At 39.0% G+C, this 25,458-nt stretch overlaps 1 protein-coding gene across 1 annotated transcript in view; it reads left to right on the top strand.

The window, feature by feature from the left end:
• TNPO3 (transportin 3) overlaps positions 1–25,458 on the top strand; it is a 72,426-nt gene that overhangs the window by 28,825 nt on the left and 18,143 nt on the right. The window contains exons 3-16 of the mRNA XM_066262275.1: positions 727–800; positions 2,313–2,469; positions 6,165–6,308; positions 6,880–7,055; positions 7,949–8,087; positions 10,070–10,216; positions 11,951–12,058; positions 13,745–13,836; positions 15,499–15,638; positions 16,367–16,558; positions 18,983–19,074; positions 20,262–20,338; positions 21,090–21,150; positions 22,024–22,164. Of these exons, the coding sequence (XP_066118372.1) occupies positions 727–800; positions 2,313–2,469; positions 6,165–6,308; positions 6,880–7,055; positions 7,949–8,087; positions 10,070–10,216; positions 11,951–12,058; positions 13,745–13,836; positions 15,499–15,638; positions 16,367–16,558; positions 18,983–19,074; positions 20,262–20,338; positions 21,090–21,150; positions 22,024–22,164 (1,740 nt within the window). The remainder of the gene's footprint in view (positions 1–726; positions 801–2,312; positions 2,470–6,164; positions 6,309–6,879; positions 7,056–7,948; positions 8,088–10,069; positions 10,217–11,950; positions 12,059–13,744; positions 13,837–15,498; positions 15,639–16,366; positions 16,559–18,982; positions 19,075–20,261; positions 20,339–21,089; positions 21,151–22,023; positions 22,165–25,458) is intronic.

The following is a 25,458-nucleotide window of genomic DNA, read 5'->3' as shown; positions in this document are numbered from 1 at the left end:
CTTTTTATTTATACTTTGGTTGCTCTGCTACCGCTCACCATGAAAGCTGGAACGCCCACTAGTGGGTGGTAGGGACCAGGTTGACTACCACTGCTCTAAAGAAAAACCTTTCTGGACTGAATAGCTAATAAAAGTGTCATGAATGAAGCAGTGAACTCTAGAGCATTTGGGCTTTCCCTCTTAGAAATAATGTTAGGAAGGAAGACTGGAAGCTTCAGTGAATACATAACTGTGTTCTCTGCCTGGCATAGAAGTGCCCTTGAAGAGGAAGGAGACTTTTGCATAAGGCTTCAAGATGAGAAATGCAGAGAGAAGGGAAATGGCAACCCATTCCTTGAGGAGTGAGTCAATGAGCTTACTTTGTCGGTAGCTTTGGCCTTTTGGCAAAGTATAATTTATTTGCCCGTGAAGTTCTATGGTATTGTTAAATAAAAGTACGTATTGATATATTCTAAGGAAAATCTATAGTCTGTACTTTCTTTTTGTTACTGTTTTCTTTTTGTTTTTCAGTTTTAAAAGTTACCTTATAAATCCTAGCAATTTGTAGCTATCGTAGAAGAGTTTACATGATGCAGATAGTTGTGGGAGTGAGGAGAGGAAGGAGGTGTCTTACATGTCATGTTGTTTGGAAGAAATTTAGTTTCCTTGCTTTTCATTTAGTATTGATGGTAATCCTATTTCTGTACATCTGTTCTGTTCCTTTATTTAATTCCTCTTCTTATTCAGCTGGCTTTAGCAATAGCAGACCTTGCCCTACAGATGCCTTCTTGGAAAGGATGTGTACAAACATTGGTGGAAAAGTAAGTAGCTTGTGTTGATTGTGTGCTAGCATTTGGGATTACCATTAACCTACACAGATATTTGTTAGCAATAGCTAGACATTTGAACTATTTCCCCAACTCTTAACATAGAATTATTTATTATTAACCTTTGTTAGGTTAAAAGAAAGTCATTTAAAATTTAAATACTACAAAAAGTTTTCATGTGGAACATAAAAGTCCCTCATAATTTACATGCACACACATATCACTTGAATTAACTGCAGCGAAGTTACTGCTTCATGGATCACTGCTGCTGATCTGTCAGCAATTATATAAAAGTATTTTAGAATGTATAAGATATTAAATTGAAAATTGTAAATTGTTGTGAGTATACATGTTCTTACTAATTGGGATATGTTTTATGTCTGTCAAAGAGACAGTATTATTTTTAAATACATGGAGCCTGCTACTTTGTATAAAGCATTTTCTCATGGTCTTGGCAAGATAATCTTAATATCTGTTTGCATTTTGGCATTTGATCAAGAACTTATTTTTAAACAAAGTGGATGTCCTGTTTACTCCAAGAATAGTGTGTCATTAAAGACTTTAGAAGGATCATACATTTTTTTACTTCCAAGTAAAAAGTAAGTGCATGCATATTTTAGTACACATATACCTATATATGTGTTTGTTCACTCACATGTAATGTGATTCGTGTACTTTTTTCACTTCATACATTGTGGACATCTTCCTGTTATGACATACATAGGTACCTCATTATGATGGCTGCATATGTTCCATTATAAAACTAACCTTTTTTATCCTGTTTAATTATGAAGGACCTTTATACTATTTTCCCAGTATTTTTGCTGTTATATAAAAGTACTGAAATGGCCCTGGCCGGTTGGCTCAGTGGTAGAGCGTCGGCCTGGTGTGCAGAAGTCCTGGGTTCAATACCCGGCCAGGGCACACAGGAGAAGCGCCCATCTGCTTCTCCACCCCTCCCCCTCTCCTTCCTCTCTGTCTCTCTCTTCCCCTCCCGCAGCGAGGCTTCATTGGAGCAAAGATGGCCCAGGCGCTGGGGATGGCTCCTTGGCCTCTGCCCCAGGCGCTAGAGTGGCTCTGGTCGCAACAGAGCGACGCCCCGGAGGGGCAGAGCATCGCCCCCTGGTGGGCAGAGCGTTGCCCCCTGGTGGGCGTGCCGGGTGGATCCCGGTCGGGTGCATGCGGGAGTCTGTCTGACTGTCTCTCCCCGTTTCCAGCTTCAGAGGAATACAAAAAAAAAAAAGTACTGAAATGCACATCTTTGAGCCTATGAGATTTTTCTGAGAAATAAATTTCTGGAAGTGGAATTGTTTGGGTCAGAGATTATGCAAATTGAAAATTTGATTTTCAGATACCCTTAAAAAATTCTATCTTCTTTTCGCCTAACTTGAATAGTTTTGAGGATGTTGCTTTTGTTGTCATGGATTATTCTGATAGCTGTTGTCACTTTATGTGATTGTGTTTTTTTCTGACTAAGCAATTTATGTTTCTCCTTTTCTTTCCTAGGTATAGCAATGATGTAACCTCTTTGCCTTTTCTGCTGGAGATCCTTACAGTGCTCCCTGAAGAAGTACATAGTCGTTCCTTACGGATTGGAGCTAACAGACGCACAGAAATTATAGAAGATTTGGCCTTCTACTCTAGTACTGTAGTATCTCTATTGGTAAGTTGTTGCCGAGGGGCAAAAAGCCATAGTAGTTATTTTGTAATTCAGTTTTATTATAGTGTGATAGCTTTCTTTGCAAAATTTGGCAGTGGTAATGCTGTGGCATTATATAACACTTTATAATTAAAAAATATTTTCAAGAAACTATACATTTTGAGCTTCTGAGTAATGCTGTGAGGGTAATGTCATCTTCATTTTATGAATGAGAAATAGGCTTTAGAATTACACAACTGTTAATTCAGAATTTGAACTGAGCCTTCTGATTACATCTTGCTCTTCTACTACTTTATGCTGCAAACTGTCAGCTCTTCATGAAGGACCATGCCAAGGAAAGTGTGTATAAATTTACTTGTATCTTTTTATTTATTTAATTATTTATTTATTTTTTATTTTTTTTATTTTTTATTTTTTTGCATTTTTCTGAAGCTGGAAACGGGGAGAGACAGTCAGACTCCCGCATGCGCCCGACCGGGATCCACCCGGCACGCCCACGAGGGGCAACGCTCTGCCCACCAGGGGGCGATGCTCTGCCCCTCCGGGGCGTCGCTCTGCGGCGACCAGAGCCACTCTAGCGCCTGGGGCAGAGGCCAAGGAGCCATCCCCAGCGCCCGGGCCATCTTTGCTCCAATGGAGCCTCGGCTGCAGAAGGGGAAGAGAGAGACAGAGAGGAAGGAGGGGTGGGGGGTGGAGAAGCAAATGGGCGCTTCTCCTATGTGCCCTGGCCGGGAATCGAACCCGGGTCCCCCGCACACCAGGCCGACGCTCTACCGCTGAGCCAACCGGCCAGGGCCCTTGTATCTTTTTTTAAGGATGAACTCTTAAGGATTTTGACAGGGAGTTGGCACAGGACTTTATTTGACCTTGGAGTAAAATCACAATTATAGATTAGCAAATATTACACCATCTTTTTAAAAGAGTTAAATGTGATTATATCCTTTTCAATTAGGTAGATATTTTAATGCTGTAGACCAGGGGTGGGTAAATTTATCATCCATGGGCTAGTCACCTATTTTTGTAAATAATGTTTTATTGGAATACAGTCATGCCCATTTAGTTACCTATTGTCTATGTCCAAAATTTTGGATTAAAATGGGAGAATTGAGTAGTTTTTATAGTGACCATATACTATCTGCAAAGCCTAAAATATTTAGTATGTGGCCCTTTATTGACAATATTTGCTGGTTCATCTTTATAATCCAACTCAGTTTTCTCAGTAATGTGGTTATAGTAGATGATTTTTCAAGAATTTGTGCTAGTACTTTCTATTTGAGAACTTCTTGAGAAAACAAAATTTTGTTTAAAATTGTGTTCAGTTTGGTATTTGAAGTTCATTGGAAAATTATTATTATTATTATTATTTTTTCATTTTTCCGAAGCTGGAAACAGGGAGGCAGCCAGACAGACTCCCACATGCGCCCGACTGGGATCCACCCGGTATGCCCACCAGGGGGCGATGCTCCGCCCCTCTGGGGCGTCGCTCTGTTGCATCCAGAGCCACCCTAGCGCCTGAGGCAGAGGCCACAGAGCCATCCTCAGCGCCTGGGCCATCTTTGCTCCAATGGAGCCTTGGCTGTGGGAGGGGAAGAGAGAGACAGAGAGGAAGGAGAGGGGGAGGGGTGGAGAAGCAGATGGGCGCTTCTCCTGTGAGCCCTGGCCAGGAATCAACCCGGGACTCCCGCACGCCAGACTGACGCTCTACTGCTGAGCCAACCGGCCAGGGCCAGAAAATTATTTTAATTTAAATGTTTTTCAACTAACTATTTTAAAAACAATATTATAAAAAAATTGGAAAATATAGAAAAGCAGATCAAATTCAGACTATCTGGAGGTCACACTGTTAACCCTTTAGTACATGTCCTCTGTGAACGTATGTACAGGTTTTAAAAATCTAAATGAGATATTTACCTGTCCATCTGTAGCCTGCTTTTTCAATCAACCAGCTTAATCTTTCCACTTATCTATGCATTCATTGATTGATTCCTATATGTGCCCTGACTGGGGTTCAAACCCTCAACCCATCATCCCAGTAGGATGGTGCTCTAACCAGCTGAGCTATGTGGCCAGTGCTCTTCTTACTAGACAATACCTCATAACCATAACATCCTATTAGAATTAATAATTTGTTACATTAAACATTCCTACCTATCACTATGTAGTTTCTTTCTCCTGACATTTTAAGCATCAAAAGAATGATTTTAGTGGAGACTGAATCAATGAAAATACATGAGTCCATAATACTCCATAAAGAGAAAGTCAGAAAAAAAACTAGTAACATTTGAGGCAGCTTTAAAACAAATCCTATTTTCATCCCTTTGAGTATGGTATTTTGTGCCAATCTCTTCTGTCCTGCAAAGTTTATGTTGCAGAATCAGCTGACATTCTTATGGGAGCTCCCTTGTAGGTAACTAACTGCTTTTCTCCTGCTACTTATAAAAGATTCTCTTTATCTTTAGTCTTTGGCATTTATTTTATTTTTATTTTTATTTATTTTTTATTTTTGTGGCAGAGACAGAGTCAGAGAGAGGGACAGACAGGAAGGGAGAGAGATGAGAAACATCAGTTCTGCATTGCGGCTTTTTAATTTTTCATTGACTGATTTCTCATATGTGCCATGACTGGGGGGCCACAGCAGACTGAGTGACCCTTGCTCGAGCTAGTGACTTTGGGCTCAAGCTGGTGAGCCTTGCTCAAACCAGATGAGCCCACGCTCAAGCTGGCAACCTCGGGGTCTCGAACCTGGGTCCTCCACATCTCAGTCCGATGCTCTATTCACTGCGCCACTGCCTGGTCAGACTTTAGTCTTTGGCATTTTAATTCTGATGTGTCTTAGTGTGAGCCTATTTGGGTTCATCTTGTTTGGAACTCTCTTCATTTCCTGAACTTGTGTGTTTATTTCCATTACCAGGTTAGGGAAGTTTTCCATCATTATTTTATGTTTTCTTCATTTTCATGTTTCCTATCTCTGTTGAAGTTCTCACTAAGTTGATCTACTCTTCCTCTAAGTTTATTGAACATCCTTGTAACCAGTGTTTTGAACTCTGCATCTAGTAGATTGCTTGTCTCTGTTTTATTTAGTTATTTTTCTGGAGTTTTGTTCATTACATTCATTTGGACTGCTTCCTTGTGTTTGTTTCTATGTATTAGGTAGAGCTGCTGCATCTCCCAGGCTTGGTAGAGTGGCCTTATGTAGGGCCCCATGGCACAGCCTCCCCAGTCACTCATGCTTGGTGCTCCAGGTGCACCCTGTGTGGGCTATGTGTACCCTCCTCTTGTAATTGAGCCTTTATTGTTGGCATGTCAGTGGGAGGGATTTACCACCAGACCAACTGGCTGCCAGGGACTGGTCCTGACTACAGTGAAGTTTCAGTGACTTGTTTCAATGGGGCTCTGGTGCCCCAGGAATCCGCCCTTTGAATGTGTCGCTCATGAAGGTGGTAGGGTGGTGCTCCAGCATGGTATATAACCTCTTTGTATCTCAGATTCCCAATTCAGATAATTGGGATAATAATAGTACCCACCTGTGGAGTTTTAGTGGGGGTTAAATGAACTGAGTGTTGTAAACAAAGTCTAGTACTTATAAAGCACTTCTGTTAGCTGTTAACTGTTTTCATCCTTTTTATTATTACATCTGTAAGGTGATTGTAATAATGATTTAAATATAAAGACTGACATTCTTTCTTTCTTCTTTTCAGATGACCTGTGTAGAAAAAGCAGGAACAGATGAAAAAATGCTTATGAAGGTCTTTCGCTGTTTGGGAAGTTGGTTTAACTTAGGCGTTCTGGACAGTAACTTCATGGCTAATAATAAGTTACTAGCACTCCTTTTTGAAGTTTTGGTAAGTAATGGCTTTGCTTAAGAAAGTATTTCTACCACATAGTCACAGTAACTAACCTTCTGGGACATAACAGTGTTTTCATATTTCGGTACAATGATTAGAAGGCATATAGTAGGAAAGCAGCAATGTCCAAATTAAGGTATTACTTTTAATTATCAGAGTAGAATCTAGTTAGTGTTTATAAGAAAGGGTCTTCTGTGTAGATAAATGTTGAGTTAAAATTCAAGTAACAAAAATCCTTCAGTCTCTTTTTTTCTTGTTAAAGTGTAAAGTTGTGTGTGTTTAAGTACACGTGTGGCATTCCATTTGGAGGGACTGATAGGAAAAACATGGATTTTAGAAGTTGTGTGATTGTGATTGAGGCACAGAAGGGCTGATTTGCTTGGCATATGGGAAAATAGTCAGAAATAGTGCTGGAAAGATCAGTAACTATTGTCTCGTTGAAGTCCATGGCTATTAGTCTGTAGGCATTTAAATTACATGTTCAGAAGCCTGCTATAACTTTTATACATTACTTGGATTACAGCTTAATGATCATACATACCCCTTCCCTATTTCTTCTGTTTCCCAGCAACAGGATAAGACATCATCCAACTTACATGAAGCTGCTTCAGACTGTGTGTGTTCCGCTCTCTATGCCATTGAGAATGTGGAGACTAACTTGCCATTAGCCATGCAGCTGTTTCAAGGAGTCTTGACTTTGGAGACTGCCTATCACATGGCTGTGGCACGAGAAGATTTAGACAAGTGAGCATTTAAGTAGCCCTAGTTTCACATACAATTTGGTATTCTTTCAGTCACTTTTTACCATTTATCTAGTCTTTGTGATTCTTTGTGACTGTGTAATTACACACACTGTATTCTAAAGATGGCCTGCTATTCTCATCTGAACCCAGAGTGGCAAATCAGATACAGAAGGAAAGATTGTAATCATGGAAAGTAGTGATTTTTTAAATGGAAATTTTTTTAAAATATTTATTTATTTTTTTACAGAGACAGAGTAAGTCAGAGAGGGATAGACAGAGACAGACAGACAGAAATGGAGAGAGATGAGAAGTATCAATCATTAGTTTTTCATTGCGCGTTGCAACACCTTAGTTGTTCATTGATTGCTTTCTCATATGTGCCTTGACCACGGGCCTTCAGCAGACCGAATAACCCCTTGCTTGAGCCAGTGACCTTGGGTCTAAGCTGGTGAGCTTTGCTCAAACCAGATGAGTCTGCACTCAAGCTGGCGACCTCGGGGTCTCGAACCTGGGTCCTTCTGCATCCCAGTCCGACGCTCTATCCACTGCGCCACCTCCTGGTCAGGCTCATTTTTTTATACTTAAAAGGTGTAAGGCTCTAAGAATTAGGAATGAGCTATGAAGTATCAAGTGTGATTTGATGGGAATTTTATTCAAATGTTTAGTAATTGAGAATTTGAACTGACTTTTGTGTCATTTGCATATATGTATAAATGTGTATGATATGATATAAGCAATGATGGATGTCATGGAGATTGGGGTACAGCATAGCAATAATCACTACCTGCCCTTTGGGCTGAGGATCCTTTTCTTTATCTGATTAACTATTGATGAGTCTCTATGTATAATATTGAGATTTCTGACTTGGAGCTCTCATTTCTCTTTCATCTACAGAGTTCTGAATTACTGCCGTATTTTCACTGAACTATGTGAAACTTTTCTTGAAAAAATTGTTTGTACTCCAGGCCAAGGTCTTGGGGATCTGCGAACTCTGGAACTGCTTCTTATCTGTGCAGGACACCCTCAATATGAGGTAGTAGTTTTACTATGCTAAAACCATTGTTCTCCAAGTTTTATGTTTTGTGTTATCTATATTCCATTGTTTCCCATCCAGTTTTATACTTGTGGGAAATTATAGTCTTATTTTTAATTGATGTGATGCAGGGATTTCCTCTTGAATTTTTTTTTTTTTTTTAAACATTATATTTTGGCCTCTGCTTTGAATCCTTTTGTCTTTATACCTGGTTAGCTGGGCTGATTGGTGTATGCACCTCAAGGAGCCAGTTAGAAAGAAAGACACTACCTTTCTATTGAACCCTTCTCTATCTCCAGCTCTTCTTGAGAGCTTTACAGCTTTAAAGAAGAAAAAAAAAGACCTATACCAAATATTAACAGCACCTCCACAAATCTTTTTTTTTTTTTTAGATTTTATTTATTTATTTTTAGAGAGAAAGAGAGAAGGGGAGGAGTAGGATGCATCAACTCCCATATGTGCCTTGACCAGGCAAGCCCAGGGTTTTGAACTAGCAACCTCAGCATTCCAGGTCAACACTTTATCCACTGCGCCACCACCAGTCAGACTTTTTTTTTTTTTTTAATTTTTAAAAATTTATTGATTTTAGCCCTGGATGGTTTGGTCAGTGGTAGAGTGTTGGCCCTGCATGTGGAAGTCCTGGGTTTGATTCCTGGTCAGAGCACACAGGAGAAGTGACCATCTACTTCTCCACCCCTCCCCTTTCTCTCTCCCTCTTTCTTTCTTTTCCTCCTGCAGCCATGGCTCGATTGGTTCAAGCAAAGTTGGCCCCAGGTGCTGAGGACAGCTCCATGGTCTCACCTCAGGTGCTCAAATAGCTTGGTTGCCAAACAATGGAGCAGTGGGCCAAGATGGGCAGAGCATCACCCCATAACAGGCTTGCCGGGTGGATCCCGGTCAGGGTGCATGTGGGAGTCTCTGCTGCCCCACTTCTCACTTAATTTTTTAAAAAATTACTGATTTAAAAAGAGAGGAAGGGAGAGAGACAGAGGGAGAGGAAGATCAATCTGTTCCTGTATGTGTCTTGACTGGGAATCGAACGAACCTACATCATTTTCATATCAGGATGATGCTTTAACCAACTGAGCTATCCGGTTAGGGCTCCACAAATCTTAAGGTCCAAAAATTTTCTCCAAATTATGGATAGGAAAGAAAGGAGATTAAAAGGATTTAAAGAGTCTCCTTTATTCCAAATTCTGGTGTTAAGACACCCTGCCTCTTTTAAGTTTGCTAGATTTAAATAAAAAAGAACTCTTTATTTATTCAAGTACATAGTTTTACCTTCTCTTAATAGTATAAGAAGTGAGGAAGAACTTCCAAATTGGGTATTGTTTTAAATAGCTCTATTTTGGATCCTTGATGGGAAAAGGAGGGTACAATGGTCCTGTGATTCATTTATCATAAAAAAGATAATGTTTATTTGTTTGATGTAATCTAATGAGGATATCTAGATTTGAATGAAAGTCAAAACTCTTTTGAGAGGAAGTTTAGCTCTACTTAGTAATTTCTCCTTAAACAGTGCCAGAAGTAAGATAAGCTGTGGGTAAAGTCCTTTTTCCCTTTCCCATTCAAGAAAGTAGGTGAATGAAAGTGACATATGGTTGGTATGTTCAGGGATTTGCAGGTGGTTTATCTGGTTAGATATGCTCTAATCTCAAACATAAAATGGAATGATTTCAAAATTTGGGAAAAAATAGTTGAAGAGTCTTCTGTTTTTCTGTCTGTGTCTCTAAATTCAGAATCTAAAATACTCTGGGAGAAGTTACCCCAGGACTAAACAGGGAATGTAAAGCCATGAATGGAGTTTTGGGTCTAACATGGGAAAATAATTTGAGAGAAGGATAATAAATCTACTAGAGAAAAGGTGGCTTCTTGGTGGTTCCACTCATATTATTTAATAGTATGTCTTGTTTCCTATATGGCTCTAGTAATGATAAAACTCATTCTACTTTATTCCTTTTTCTCTTTCTCTAATTTAACAGGTAGTAGAAATTTCCTTTAACTTTTGGTACCGACTAGGGGAGCATTTGTATAAAACTAATGATGAAGTTATTCATGGCATCTTCAAAGCTTATATTCAGAGGCTGCTTCATGCTTTGGCTCGACACTGTCAGCTGGAACCAGACCATGTGAGTTCCCTGCTCTACATCTTTACATCTTAGTTTCCTCCTCTTTTCAGTGCTATTTTGAAAAGGAACTTTTGAGAATAAAGCTAATGGGATCTGCAGGTTTTCTGTCATTGTACATAGCTTAACATAGCTCAAACTGAATAAGTCAGTACCAGTATAATGAAGAGTAGTTGGTCTATGTGCAAAGAAATTAAATCTGCTGAGCCAGCAATTCTCCTGGGAATTTACCTTAAGTAATTCTGCAGAAGAATAAAAGAGCTGCTGTATGTAGACAGTATGTCTACATGGTAAACCCATGTCAAACAGTATAAGAAGAGTTATATCAATTGCAATTTAACAACTTGATGTTCCCTTATGCAGCAGTTTAAAATACTGACTGCCGTCTGACCTGTGGTGGCACAGTGGATAAAGCATTGACCTGGAATGCTGAGGTTGCTAGTTCGAAACCCTGGGCTTGCCTGGTCAAAGCACATATGAGAAGCAACTACTATGAGTTGTTTCCCCTTCCCCTACTTCTCTCTTTCTACTCTCTTGTCTCTAAAATCAAATAAAAAAGAAATAATGACTACTGAAATTGATAGGTGATATACTAAATGAAAAAATCAGAATATAAAATTTTATATTTTGTATTCTTAATAGTGTAAATATGTGGTTAGAGAAAAAATAACAAAATATTTCACAAAATGAAATATTTGTGTGAGAATGTGGAGAATAACACGATCTCCCTCCCATATGCATACATATTTTTCTTTATATTTATATTGACTTTGTAATTTAAAATACAGAAATAATTTATTTTCTTAGAAGAAAATATATGAAAATATTATAAAATAGTCCATTGGAGAACTCTTGAACCTGAGTCTTTGCTTCATCTCTTCAGATTTTACAGCATTTATTTTGTCCTTTGGTTGTTAGGTTGGTTTATCCTTGTCCTTTCACTTAGGACCTGGAGTGAGTTCTTTTTCTTCCCTTGCTTTCCATTAAATCTGACATGAAAACTGTCTGCTCTCTTCATTTTAATGTTAACATTGTTGTTTGAATCATGGTATTTTGTGTCTCTGCAGAACCTTAGTGATTATCTAGTCTAGTGGTTTTCAATGCTTTTTTTAACTGATGCATCCTGTGTTTGTGACATAATATTTGGAAACCTGGTAATATAAATAAAAGGCCATTCTGGTTTAAATGGCTCTCCTTGCTTGATTCCTTTCTTCCCTTTGCTAGTTCTGTGGCACCATTTCCCTTGCAGGTAATTCCCTACACTTATAGATATGTAATATGTCTGTTCACCTATATAAAAATCTTTAAAAGATTTTTATTCTGCATTTAGTTATTGTGATAGTGGTTTATTTTAGTAGATCTTGAACTATAAAGCTTCAGAGGCTTTTCAGTACTAAAAAGTTAGACCTTATCTAAAGGAGCTTATAAACTCTTAAATTACCATTCCTTCTATCCCACAACCTCAGATTTTTATAACAATAGAGCAAGAGGTAGCTTTGAAATTGAAAAAAAAAAGTGAGGTTTTTATAGTAAAGGTGCTAGAGGATAGGTTTTACTGACTTGAAATGCCTAAAAGTTTACTCTATAGTAAAATACGCGATTTAGGTGAGCTGGGTGATTTACCTTCTGTCCTTGGGACTGGACTATTTACTGGCCTTTTCTTTTCTCTTGACTTTATAGTAGTCAGTGAGAGCCTTAGTGACTTTAAATCAAATGTCATCTGATTTGATATTTTAGGAGGGAGTTCCTGAGGAGACTGATGACTTTGGGGAGTTTCGAATGAGGGTGTCAGACCTTGTGAAAGACTTGATTTTTCTGATTGGGTCTATGGAGTGTTTCGCTCAGGTAAGCCCATTTGGAGATTCTTACCAGTTTTAATGATCACTTTAATTGTGTTCACTTCTGTGTCTTCTATAAATGTTCCATTTTTTCCCTTCAATTTCAATGGCTAAATAAGACAATAGATATGCAGGTCCCTAGCACACTGCCTGGCATATAGTAGCTATATTTATTCACTCTCTTACAAGCCAATTGCAGCCCATGGATGGTTCAGTTAGAGTTTGTTCTATGACGCTCGCTAATGAGAGCTGTTCCACTTGTCCAACTGGAGTGGAAGATCATAGATAAATTTGAAAGCCCCCAAGATACTTAAAGGGATTTTGGACTGAGCCAGGAAAAATAGCAAGGTTGTCTGCTTTAATAATTATGTACCAATTCCTGGCAGCTCTTTTAGTTATTTGGCATTTCCTTTGTCCACACTCACGGTTAGATTGCTGTGCAGTTTCATCCCAGAGCTGACTATACTAGAGTAGAAGATTCATAGTCCTGTGGTTTTCCTGACAATCAGTGAGTAACACTTTACCTTATAAGGTCGTAATCATCACCATTCCATATCACTTAACATGAGCATAATTTCAGGTGTTTTTCATAATGCTCAGTCATACTCTAAGCTCTGAAGTACTAGTTTTGATGCTTTGTCAGCAATACTGAACTAACCTAATATTTTTGCAACCCAGCCATTTTGTGTATTTTGGGACATAATCTGATCTAGAGAGTGTTAATAAAACTATAACCATTTTACTTTATATTAAGCAAATTATGTTTATTGACCTGATTACACAGGGTTGGGGATTGTTAGAAAAGAGTGAGATCCCCAGATCACAGGCAGGTGACCTGTGTTCAGATTTCAGTTCTTCCCTTGCTGGCTCTGTGGCTTTAAGCAAGTTTCTTATTCTCCAGATCTCAGTTTACAAATTTACATAAATCATCAGTGTTGTCCAAGACGTGTTCTGTGGAACACCTGTCCCATGAGATACTCTTTGTAAAAAAGGTTCTGTCATCAATTAGAAATGACTTAAGTAATATATTAAAGGCTCTGTGAGGTCCTCCAATAGCAGAAGTATTTAATTTTGTATTACTAGCAGTATCTGTTATTTGAAAGAATAAATCTTGTTTAGACTAACAGATGGATATACCCTGGGAAATTTCTGGACATCTCTAAATATTCTGCTTGGTCTCCTTCTTACCCCATCCCCCACCCCCTTGTTTGGACATGGTTATGTGATAGGTGCTTTTAGACAGCTACTTTTTAGGAATTTAATCTGTACTACTAGTTTGATGCAGATAATAAAAATGTAAAGCCAATGCATATGTAGAGAATTCACATTGCATCTCAATTTTAAGTGTTTATGTATTTATCAGTTATTATCGGGACTAGAAAAAAGACACTCATGCAATGTTTTATTTTTTCCATAATGCTCATTTTGTGGGGGCAGAAATAATTTTGGTATACCTTTGGGGACCTACATGGGTTTACATCAACTATTTAATTAGTAATTACTTACAGAATAATAGTCAGTGAACCTGTGAAAAATGAAAATAATATCCTCCTCTGACTCTGAGAGACAACGAATTAGATTTAGAAACAAGGGACCAGATTTATTTTAACTAATAGGACTTTTTGTTTTGTTTGTTTTGGAATTCTATTCTGTTTTCCTTTTAATGGATCCGTAATCCACTCTTCTTCTCTAGTTATATTCTACTCTGAAAGAAGGCAACCCACCCTGGGAGGTGACAGAAGCTGTTCTCTTTATCATGGCTGCTATAGCAAAGAGTGTTGATCCGTGAGTGTCTAATAAGTCTTTTGCTGGGAACTCTGAATATCAAAGGAAGGAAAATTATACCATTTTTCTCACGTGGTGTATGTCAGAATGTCTTCTGTAATTGCTTTCTAGTCTTCTGACTTCTGGAGCTAGTCCAGAGTAGCATGCATTGCTAATACCCATGTTTTAACCACTTTTCCTAGAGTTAAAATTACTTTGTTCTTGATGCTAGGAGAATAATGCTGATTTATTTTTCTAAATGAGGATCCTTTGTGAAAGTTGGTATAATAAAAAATATTGTTCTTTTTTTCTGTCTCAGAGAGTCATTTGTGAGTTTCAGAGAGGCATGGCTTAGGCACCATTTTACCTAAAAGAGTAGCAGAATCTAAAGTAAAATTTATTATTTTTGTTATTGCCATTGGAAAATTTTAAATTATTAAATTTTATTTCTAATTGCTTAGCATAGAAATTCTATTTATGATTTTAACATGAACCCCTAAAAACAGAGTTTACTTTGTGCTGTGAGTTTATAAATTGATGCTAATATCTGTTAGGTTTTCTTGTATTAAGATCAGTCTCTATTAAGTTGTGGTCCTGAATTACATGCTATCCTATCTGCTCTTAAACCTGTTTTGGTGTCTTTCGGAGCTTTCATTGACAGCTTGAAGATGATTAAAATCACTAATATTCTAACTGATATGTGTTGGTGTGAAAAAGGGTAGGGTAAAGAGCATCAATAATTAGTGTCCCCAGGAAACAAAGCATAAATGAGACAAGATTTTATTTTGTTTTTTTAATTTATCCACATCTCAAACCATCTACATGATTGTAATTTTTAGTATATGTAAAGGATTTAATGGACTTAATTTATCTGCAGAGTGTACTCTTGCTCTAATTCAGGAGATTAACTTACATTTTAAACATCTTTCATTTCTGAATTATGTTCTACCACTTTAGGAGCATCTTCACGCTGCTTAAATAACTTTAGCTAGCATTCTTGGGAGTGAATAAAAAAAAGAAAAGGAAAAAATAAATTCATGGAGCTGTGGAAAGTGTTTGGTTAACTTTAATTTTCCCTTGTGTTCCAAGTCGGGGTACTTTCATCTGTTCCTCCAGCTTGTGTTCTCGTTCCTTTAATTAGTAAACTGGCCTTGCCATGCTCAACAGTCCTCAAAGTTCCTAGTATCCAGCTATAAGAAATATTTTGGAGAATAACATCTAATAGGAAATGGTCTATGAGAAGTATTCATTCATTTACTTAGCCATTCAGCAATATTTATTGAGTGCCCACTATGTGCCAGGCACTGTTCTAGGTGCTGCAGATACAGGAATAAATAAAATGGAGTCTTTAAAAGAAGACATTCACCCATACTAAATGCCTGCCTCTCCAATTTGAAGAGCCTTATTTGATAGTAGCCTGTGTCTTTAGACACTTTCCTGACATTCAGAAGATTAAGGAGCAGTGTGTTTTTCCTGTGACAGTGATATCTTTCATTTCTTTCTTTTCCTCGTTTTTTTAGGATTAAAAAGAACTTTCATATCAAGTATTCAGTACTTTTATTCAAATGGTTATTTATTTAGAAAGAAGTCCTTTAGCAATGATTTGTGTCATTGCAGCCTGTTACTTGGTCAGATCCTAATCTCTGAAATCAATAACTTGGAATGCTTGCCTTCTGTACTCAGGGAGAACAATCCAACTCTTGTGGAGGTCTTGGAAGGCGTTGTCCGGCTCCCAGAGACTGTGCACACAGCTGTGCGGTACACCAGCATTGAGTTGGTTGGAGAGATGAGCGAAGTGGTTGATCGAAACCCTCAGTTCCTTGGTATGTGTGAACTCTCCCCTCAGCCGCTGCAGCCTCTGATTTTTCTGATTTCTTCTTCCTTTCCTTTCCTTTTGCTCTTGTTTTTCTGCTTTCTGTTTTATTGCCAGGTGAAATGTTTCTAGACACTGAAAGGAAATATATTATGAATTAGCCCATAGTTGATTTGCTTTATAGATATTCATATTTATAGGAACACTTACTTATATTCGGTAAAAAATAAAACATAATTCTTCTAGAAGTGCTAAAGATCCATCTGCATGTTTTAAGGGCCTTTACAGCTATAAAGAAGCAAGTATAAAAGTGTCAGCTTTAGATAGCTACCATCATTCTGATGAATGTGAGCTAGTTTTACACAGTGATTCATCTGCTAGTATAATGGTAGCTCTCTGAGCTTTAAATTTTTTCTTATATTGCCCTATTCATAATATTTGGATGCTCATATCCACCAGTGGTTTTCCAGCCATGCTCTGTGAAGCTCTAGCAACAAGCAGCAGTAACAGCCCATGAGAAAATAGATGGAAGATGAATAGAACTCAGGGCTCCCTGACCCTGTCAGTGAGATCAGCTCTGTTTTCCCATTTTATACATTGAGGTTTGAACACATTTTGTTTTTTAAAATGGTTCTTTTGCTTTAAAAAGAAAGGGAATGTAAACATCTGTTCTAACAAACTAGAAGTTTTTCTTGAGTTTCAAATATGTGATATGTACTGTGTGGCTTGTTTCCTTAGATCCTGTATTGGGCTATTTGATGAAAGGCCTGTGTGAAAAGCCTCTGGCTTCTGCTGCAGCCAAAGCCATTCATAACATTTGCTCTGTCTGCCGAGATCACATGGCTCAGCACTTTAATGGACTCCTGGAGATCGCCCGTTCCCTTGACTCGTTCATGTTGTCTCCAGAAGCTGCTGTGGGCTTGCTAAAAGGTATTTACTTACTTAAGATACTAACCAGGAACAGTCTCCTGTATACCACTCTGGGGGTTATCCTTATATCAGTTATATCTTGGTTTTTCAGTTGCAATTTACTTATTGATGTTTAAGGTAGCTTTTCAACTCAGTGTAAGGTATTGATTATATGTACAAGCATCACAGAGTATTTTAAGGCTATAAAACAAATTCAAATTGCTACAGTACATATAGCACCAACCTAGACTTTGAGTGGAGAAGACTCATATGAAGTGAACAAGTTCCTTTTTGAGTTGAGGAAGAATACAAAGGGAGACCAAATCTGTGATGCCATAGCAAAGAGGTGAGGTTAGGTGAGTGGAAGTAGAAAGGTAGTGTGCCTGTGTCAGTCCAACAGGTAGAAGCCAACGTCCTGGTCTCTCTTCGTGGTTCTTAACTATTACTCATCAGCTTACACCAAGTGATTGCCTTCCCATAATCAAGCAGCAAGAGTGGTCAGGAAGCTCTGAGTAATAGAACTAAAGATAATATATATATATTTTAAGGTTTACTTATTTATTATTTATTTATATATTTATTGATTTTATAGAGAGAGGAGAAGGGAAGGAACAAGAAGTATCAGCTCATATGAAGTTGCTTTACTTTATTTTTTTGTGTTTCTCTGAAGCTGGAAACGGGGAGGCAGTCAGACAGACTCCCGCATGCGCCCGACCGGGATCCACCCGGCACGCCCACCAGGGGGTGATGCTCTGCCCCTCCGGGGCGTCGCTCTGTTGCGACCAGAGCCACTCTAGCGCCTGGGGCAGAGGCCAAGGAGCCAACCCCAGCGCCCGGGCCATCTTTTTGCTCCAATGGAGCCTCGGCTGCGGGAGGGGAAGAGAGAGACAGAGAGGAAGGAGGGGGGGGTGGAGAAGCAGATGGGCACCTCTCCTGTGTGCCCTGGCCAGGAATCGAACCTGGGACTTCCGCACGCCAGGCTGGTGCTCTACCACTGAGCTAACCGGCCAGGGCCAACAAAGTTGCTTTACTTTAGATGTTCATTGATTGCTTGTTATGTGTGCCTTGACTGGGGAAGCCCAGGGTTTCGAACCCATGACCTCAGCATTCCAAGTTGATGCTCTGTCCACTGCACCACCACAGGGCAAGCCGGGAACAAGTTTATTTTATGAGTGTTCAACTGTTGACAATTGACTGGTTCTTAGAAAATGCTTTCTAACTAAACTTGCTGAAACAGATTGAAGTGTCCTGTGAGGTAGTAATCCTTACAGCTGGTAGCTGAGGGGATGGGAGTATGTTAAGTAAAATAGTGGGTAATATGACCTGTGCAGCATCTTTTAAGCCTATGTGAGTGGCTGGCAGTGTTGGCAAGACTGGATGACCTATGTGTGAGCCAGCTCTGTCCTTTCTTACTTACCAACCAGGGTTAACTGCATCTTCCAAGACAGGTTTTCTTTGTGCAACATAGGGTTTTGTTGTTTCCCCTCATAGGCATCGATTAGTAAGGAACTAAATCAGAGGCAGTTATTCTTTGTAACTACTACTGTGGTTATTGCTGCCATCTTGTCATTTTCTATTGAAATTTAACCTTGATGCTGAAGTGATGTTTAACCTGTAATAGAACTTGGCGTCCCAGTTTTTAGTGGTATCTTCTAGACGCAGAATACTGTTTTTAGTACATTCTTTTCTGTAGGAATAAATTAAAAGGAACACTTATATTTAAGTTAGGTTTTAACTTAAAGTCTAGTTTTAACCAAAAGTGGATACATCCATGCCTGATAGGCTGTTAGGAAAAACCATTCAGTTTTTATTTACATTTGAAGATTTATGGATTGATTACTGTTTTTGTTGAATAACATTTCAGGAGATGAGAGCTAAGGAGGGAGGCTTTTGCAATTATTTAAAAACAAATAAAAAGGCAAACTTATTTTTCTGCTCAAAGCACTCATTTTATAGATAAAGAAACTGATGCCCAGAGAGAATGCTTTAGCCCCGTTTATAGAATTAAATCTCTAATTTCAGTTTGTTCTTTCAAAAAAATATATTTATATTTCTCCAACTTCTCTAATGATAAGATTTGCCTACAGTACTTATAAAAAATAAAGGTTCTCTTTGACCCACTAAAATCAGAATCTCCAGGACATTTGAGAACCACTGTACTACGCTATATAAAAATAGCTTTGGCATTGGTTTTGTGGAGTGTTTATGTCTTTGAAGAATTGGAAGGAGAGATATATTTAAACATCTTTAAACCAATAGGCTGCTATTAAAAAAGAAAACCACACCAACCATCAATAACAAAATATTGCAATTTAAAAAACGGTGCTGATCTTTTTGAAAGAAGGAAACAAGTCAATATTTCCTGTTAACCACATGCTGTAGACCATGAATTACCTCGATTCAGCTTTTATTTTCTTTATGGATATCTCTTCCTTTGTCTTTCAGGGACAGCACTTGTCCTGGCCAGATTACCGTTGGATAAGATTACTGAATGTCTTAGTGAACTGTGTTCTGTTCAGGTTATGGCACTGAAAAAGGTGAGTTCAGTTAAATAAGGTGTTTGCATGTTAGAAAGGTAAAGACAGAATTATTTATTTACATGTGATCTTTTATCTACCTAGAAAAGCCAAAAGAATAAACTGAAAAGTTATTAAAGTTAATAAGTCAATCAATGTAGCTGCACACATGGAATATTTAAAAATCGATAGGTTTTCACTGTTATCAGTAAAACCATGTAGAAGATATAGTAGGAAAAATACCATTCAAGTTGATGACAACCAAAACCATAACCTACCAACTTTCCTTGATGAATATGTAGAGATGCCAGTTCTTAAATTACATCTATAGTGCAATAATAGTGAACGTACCAATAGGGTGTTTAGGAGAGCGTGACAAAATGGCTCTAAGTTTATCTCTAATGATATGCTGATGGAAATGTCTAAAAAAATTTTAGGAAAGATGAATAAGGGGCAACTTGCCTTTTCTTAAAATATAAAGCTAAGGTGGAATGTGACTATAATAGAGCTTATATAATACATAGTAATGCTATATGTAATCTGTACTTTAATATATAATTTATATAATGTCTCAATCATAATAAAAGTAAATGGAAAAAAATTAAATGATGTCTTTTTTTTGTTGTTTTTTCTGAAGTTAGAAGCGGGGTGGCAGTCAGACAGACTCCCGCATCGCCTGACCGGGATTCACCCTGCATGCCCACCATGGGGCGATGGGGCCTTGCTCCATTGCGGCTAGAGCCATTCTAGCACCTGAGGTGGAGGCCATGGAGCCGTCCTCAGTGCCTAAGCCAACTTTGCTCCAGAGAAGCCTTGGCTGCGGGAGAGGAAGAGAGAGAGAGAGAGAGGAAGGAGAGGGGGAAGGGTAGAGAGGCAGATCGGTGCTTCTTCTTTGTGCCCTGATCGGGAATTGAACCTGGGACTTTCCACACACTGGGCCGACGCTCTACTGCTGAGCCAGCCATCCAGGGCCTAAATGATGTTTTTTGCTCCACAATGATTACATTAAAATGTAATTTGTAATGTTGGCCAGGATGAAATGAGATGAAGGAAAGTAATTTGACAATGTGAGTTAAAAGTTTGTACCATTTGAGTTAAATTCAAGAAGTAAACAGAGTAAGATGGAAGTTGATGTATAAAGTCTATGTTGCAGTGTTTGCTATAGGTTTGTGTGTGTAATGACTGGGTGTTAATGTCTGTCTCTTCAGCTGTTGTCTCAGGAGCCCAGCAATGGCATATCCTCAGATCCCACTGTGTTCTTAGATCGTCTTGCAGTAATATTTAGGTAAGAACAGAGACCTCAGGTGCTTGTCTTGGGTTAAAAGCTCAGATGAGACCCTTGTTTATGTATTTATTAAAGTAAGCAAGTAGTGTTTTTCTTCTCTCTCATTTTTCTTTTTTTTTGGTTGGTTTGGTTTTTTTTCTACTTCAAATTAGTTGGATTCTGGAACTAGACAAGTAGTTGGGTTTGACATACTGTGGGTGGGCCCATGTGCTGTATGTATCACTGGGTTCAGACTAGAATCCTGAGAAACATCTTTGGTAGACTGGAGTTCCTAAAGCTTTTGACTTTTACACTTGATCTTAGCCAAAAGGCCGAGAAGCGATAAAAGCTTTTGACTTTTAATGCTGGGAATGGAGCAGTCCTTGGTTTCTCATAGTGGATTCAGACAACCTATATATATATTTTTATTAATTTGGAAGAGACTACCTATTTGAGTTTATAATGGGGGGAAATAAATAAAAAGGGTAGTTATAGTGCCACACACCCACAGCCCATGTACCCAGAGTTAGATTGAGTTTACATGTTCTAGTAGAAGTGGCTTAAAGGTAGCAATAAATGATAGGCTGATTTAAAACCATTTGCTTGTATTTGTTTGAATGGAATCGGAAGGAAAGGTGTTGAGTTCTAGAAATAGCTGTTGTTGTTTTTTTATTTGCTGAGACTGATACTAAGTAAACTAACAGAGACAGGGCTCTGGGTCCTTGGTGAAATTGCTCTTCTTTCACTAATTTGGGCCATTGTGTTTCCACAGACACACCAATCCCATTGTGGAAAATGGGCAGAGTCATCCATGCCAAAAAGTCATACAGGAAGTAAGTGTTAACAGATGCCTGTGGAATAAGATTTGCTTCATTGTTCCTTACAATGATGTGGGTAACTAGAGTGAGAAGGTACTTTCTTCTGGATTCATAGGAAGATGTAACTGATTGATATGGTTTAAATACCAACAAAAAAAAGAAAAATGGAACCATCCAAATAAATAATTTCGATAATAGGTTTTCTAAGAAAACAGGCCGTGGGGAAATTCGTTGAAAGGTCAGAGAAGTAGGGAGAGATTAACTGAATTCTAGAGTTCCTAGGCCTGATTATTACTAGCAAAAATTTTTAACAGTACCAGTTAACCTTCATGGCTTTAGTTACCCCATTGATAACATACTTTCCTTATCCTTTTTCACTGTGGGTAATGTGAGGATCAAAGGCATGTTTTTAGAAGTGCTTTTCAGACTACATGGCAGGGGGCATATCACATATTTTTAAGTGTTCAGTGGTATCAAATTATGCCAAAGTAAATTATTCCTTTACTCTAGTCCCTTTGTTCAAGGTCTTCCACCTTCTTGAAACTGCCTCTATAACTCATACTAATAACTCTCTATCCTAAATCAGGAACTTCAAAGTTTAGGAGAATGCGTGTCTTTGTCTTTAGTAAAGATGGACATGCTCACTTCCTATTTGAAAGAGTCGTGGTGCTTTTCTTAAGAAGTGGCTGTGTTTAGTGATGGACAGTGTGTTGAATTTCCACACCTAAACCACACCCATTGGCCAGAATCAGGCCATGTGTGGTCTTATGAAGAAAGCTTTTTCCAAATAATGTGAAAGCCAAATCACATGTTACCAACTTGGGAGCATTTTTTTTCCAGCTCTTGGTTCATTATTTTCTTTCTTGTGCTCTTTCACCTTTGACTCAGATATGGCCGGTTTTATCTGAGACTCTAAATAAGCACCGGGCTGATAATCGGATTGTGGAGCGCTGTTGCAGGTGTCTCCGCTTCGCTGTTCGCTGCGTCGGCAAAGGCTCCGCAGCCCTGCTGCAGCCGCTAGTCACACAGGTATGTGTGCCCAAGAGGGAACGTGTAACATGTACAGAATGTGAAATAGCTTCAGAACAAAAACTCTGATGAAGCACTTTTGTATTTATTAAATTAAACAAAAAATAATTTGAAAGAGATAAGCAGTTTCTATGGTGGGTAGTTATCTTATATGGGAAATAGCCCATAATCTATTCTGTATATTCTAAATAGCAGTACATTCCATTGTGAAATTAGGAAGAGAATGACTTTAATACTAAGTATTTTTACATTAATTTCCTTTTCAAAAGTGTGGTGAGACAAACTTTGCTATTTCTTGGCCCAAAGGGATTTTTTTCTATTATGATCATAGTTATTCATATAAATCTCTTATTTGTCAAGATATAAATTTGACTCTTAATCACCAATTGATATGTAATTAAACATTGCGGGCCAATAGTTTTATTGCTAGCTTTACCCAATAGCCAGATAAGTTCAGTTCCTATTGAACAAGTACAAAAAACGTTTTACATAAATGTTAAAGGCACGCTTTAAAACTAAATACCACTTGCACTTTTAAGTTATTTATTACATATTCTTACAAGCTAATATCTTTTTAAAGTATGATGCTTTGTAAAACACCCTGTAATATGAAGTGGAACTAAACAAAGCTGGCAAGTGTAAAGGAGAGAGTTCTCGTGATTGGCCACAGCCTTAGAACAGAAAACACAAGAATTCTCGTGATCTTCCTGCAATGTATAAGATGCTATGACTCACTGCATGAAGGCCTCTAAGATCTTATCTAGAACTACTCTATTTGAGACACCTGTGACTAGTGACTCATTTCACTAGTAATTTGTGTAGATATTAACTTCATACCAGGGTCAGAACTAGATTGAGGCCGAATGAAGTGCCATGCGCACCAAACCAAGGAAGGCAAGGCCACGTGCCAGTCCTATGTTTGCAGAACTCTGAGCAGGTGCCTTCTTAAATTCTGCACTCAGCTGTGAGGGAAAATTGCTAGACCACACCCATCCAACCTGAAGCAACTCTCCTCTGCCTGAACAGGAAGCTGACCCTGACAGTGAGTGCCCCCTTAAATTCTGCACCTTGGCACTTTACTCTTAAGGAAGTACCCTCAGGCAGGGTTATGCTAGTGCATGATCCTCGACACTTACATAACCTTACCTCCTTAAATTGTAGTTTGATTAAAGTTTGTACAGGTACATATTTTAACAGGTACATATAATGTTTAACATATTTAATTTTTTTTTTTTTTTTACAGAGACAGTGAGTCAGAGAGAGAGATAGACAGGGACAGACAGGAATGGAGAGAGATGAGAAGCATCAATCATTAGTTTTTTGTTGCGCGTTGCAACACCTGAGTTGTTCATTGATTGATTTCTCATATGTGCCTTGACCGCGGGCCTTCAGCAAACTGAGTAACCCCTTGCTGGAACCAGTGACCTTGGGTTCAAGCTGGTGGGTTTTTGCTCAAACCAGATGAGCCCGTGCTCAAGCTGGCAACCTCGGGGTCTTGAACTTGGGTCCTCTGCATCCCAGTCTGACGCTCTATCCACTGTGCCACCACCTGGTCAGGCTTAACAGGATTTTAATTAGTGGTTTTCTATACCCTGAGTACAACAGTGTATGTTTGCATTTGGGCTGTGTCCACCTCTGGTTAAGAGTCCCCATAAAGTTTTACTGAGTGAGAAAGTGTTCATCTGTTGGCCATTTTTGTGCTACAGTGGCAAAGTTGAGTAGTCAGAAGCTTATATGGCCAGCAAAGCCTAAAATATTTACTATCTGGCCCTTTAAGAAAAAGTTTGCCAACCCTGACTTAAACCGTTATTTATTAAGAAGAGCATATATTTTTTTGAGTGTATAATACTGAACAGTTTCACACTTCTCATCTCATGTTCATTCCTTGATACATGCCAATAAGAGTCAGCTACTCTTTTTTTTTTTTTTTTTTCATTTTTTTTTCTTTCTTCTGAAGCTGGAAATAGGGAGAGACAGTCAGACAGACTCCCGCATGCGCCCGACCGGGATCCACCCGGCACGCCCACCAGGGGCGACGCTGTGCCCACCAGGGGGCGATGCTCTGCCCCTCCGGGGTGTCACTCTGCGGCGACCAGAGCCACTCTAGCGCCTGGGGCAGAGGCCAAGGAGCCACCCCAGCGCCCGGGCCATCTTTGCTCCAATGGGGCCTTGGCTGCGGGAGGGGAAGAGAGAGACAGAGAGGAAGGAGGGGGTGGGGGGTGGAGAAGCAAATGGGCGCTTCTCCTGTGTGCCCTGGCCGGGAATCGAACCCGGGTCCCCCGCACACCAGGCCGACGCTCTACCGCTGAGCCAACCGGCCAGGGCCGAGTCAGCTACTCTTGTCCTTCAGCCCCCTCTAAGTTTACAGGTTGAATTTCTGTAAGATTAATGCAGGTGTGTTGTGATGGCATTTTAAATAGATGAATGTATAGATGCCTCTTAAGTTTTGAAGGATAGTAGGGTAAAAATCCTAAATAAATCATTTAATTTAAATGTGTATATTGTATTCAAGTTTCTGTTTTTTTGAGATTTATTGAAAAACAGTGTTTATTTTTTTATTATTATAAAGTGAGAGGTGGGGAGGCAGAGAGACAGACTCTCGCGTGCACCCTGACTGGGATCCCGCTCCCTCCCCCCACAATGCTCTTACCCATCTGGGGCCCCTGCTCAGCAACTGAGCTATTTTAGCATCTGAGGTGAGGCCTTGGAGCCATCCTCAGCACCCAGGGACAACTTGTTCAATCGAGCCATGGCTGTGGGAGGGGAAGAGAGAAAGAGAGGGCGAGAGAGAAGGGGAAGAAGAGGGTTAGAGAAGCAGATAGTTGCTTCTCCTGTGTGCTTTGACTGGGAATCAAACCTAGGACTCGAACCCAGGACTTCCACATGCCAGGCCTACTATCCACCACTAAGCCAACTAGCCAGGGCCTGGAAACACTGTTTTTTTTCTTAAAAGATTAAATAGAGGTATTTAGGAGCAACTCAAAATTGAAACATTGCTTTCACAGTCTCCAAGATGGGCATTTGGTATTTTTGTTCCTGCTATGGTTATACTATTTATTTATTTATTTATTTATTTTTAGATTTTTTAAACTTTATTTTATTTATTATTTTTTTTAGGCACACTCTTAGGTAAGAGGTGCTTTTTTTAAAAATTCATTTTAGAGAGGAGGGGGAGAGACAGAGAGAGGAGAGACAGAGAGAGAGAGAAGGGGGGGGAGGAGCTGGAAGCATCAACTCCCATATGTGCCTTGACCAGGTAAGCCCAGGGTTTTGAACCAGCGACCTCAGCATTTC

Source organism: Saccopteryx bilineata, chromosome 2 (assembly GCF_036850765.1).
Source record: "Saccopteryx bilineata isolate mSacBil1 chromosome 2, mSacBil1_pri_phased_curated, whole genome shotgun sequence".
NCBI lineage: Eukaryota > Metazoa > Chordata > Mammalia > Chiroptera > Emballonuridae > Saccopteryx > Saccopteryx bilineata.
The sequence above is the reverse complement of the archived record's forward strand: the minus strand, read 5'-3'. Positions and strand labels throughout refer to the sequence as shown.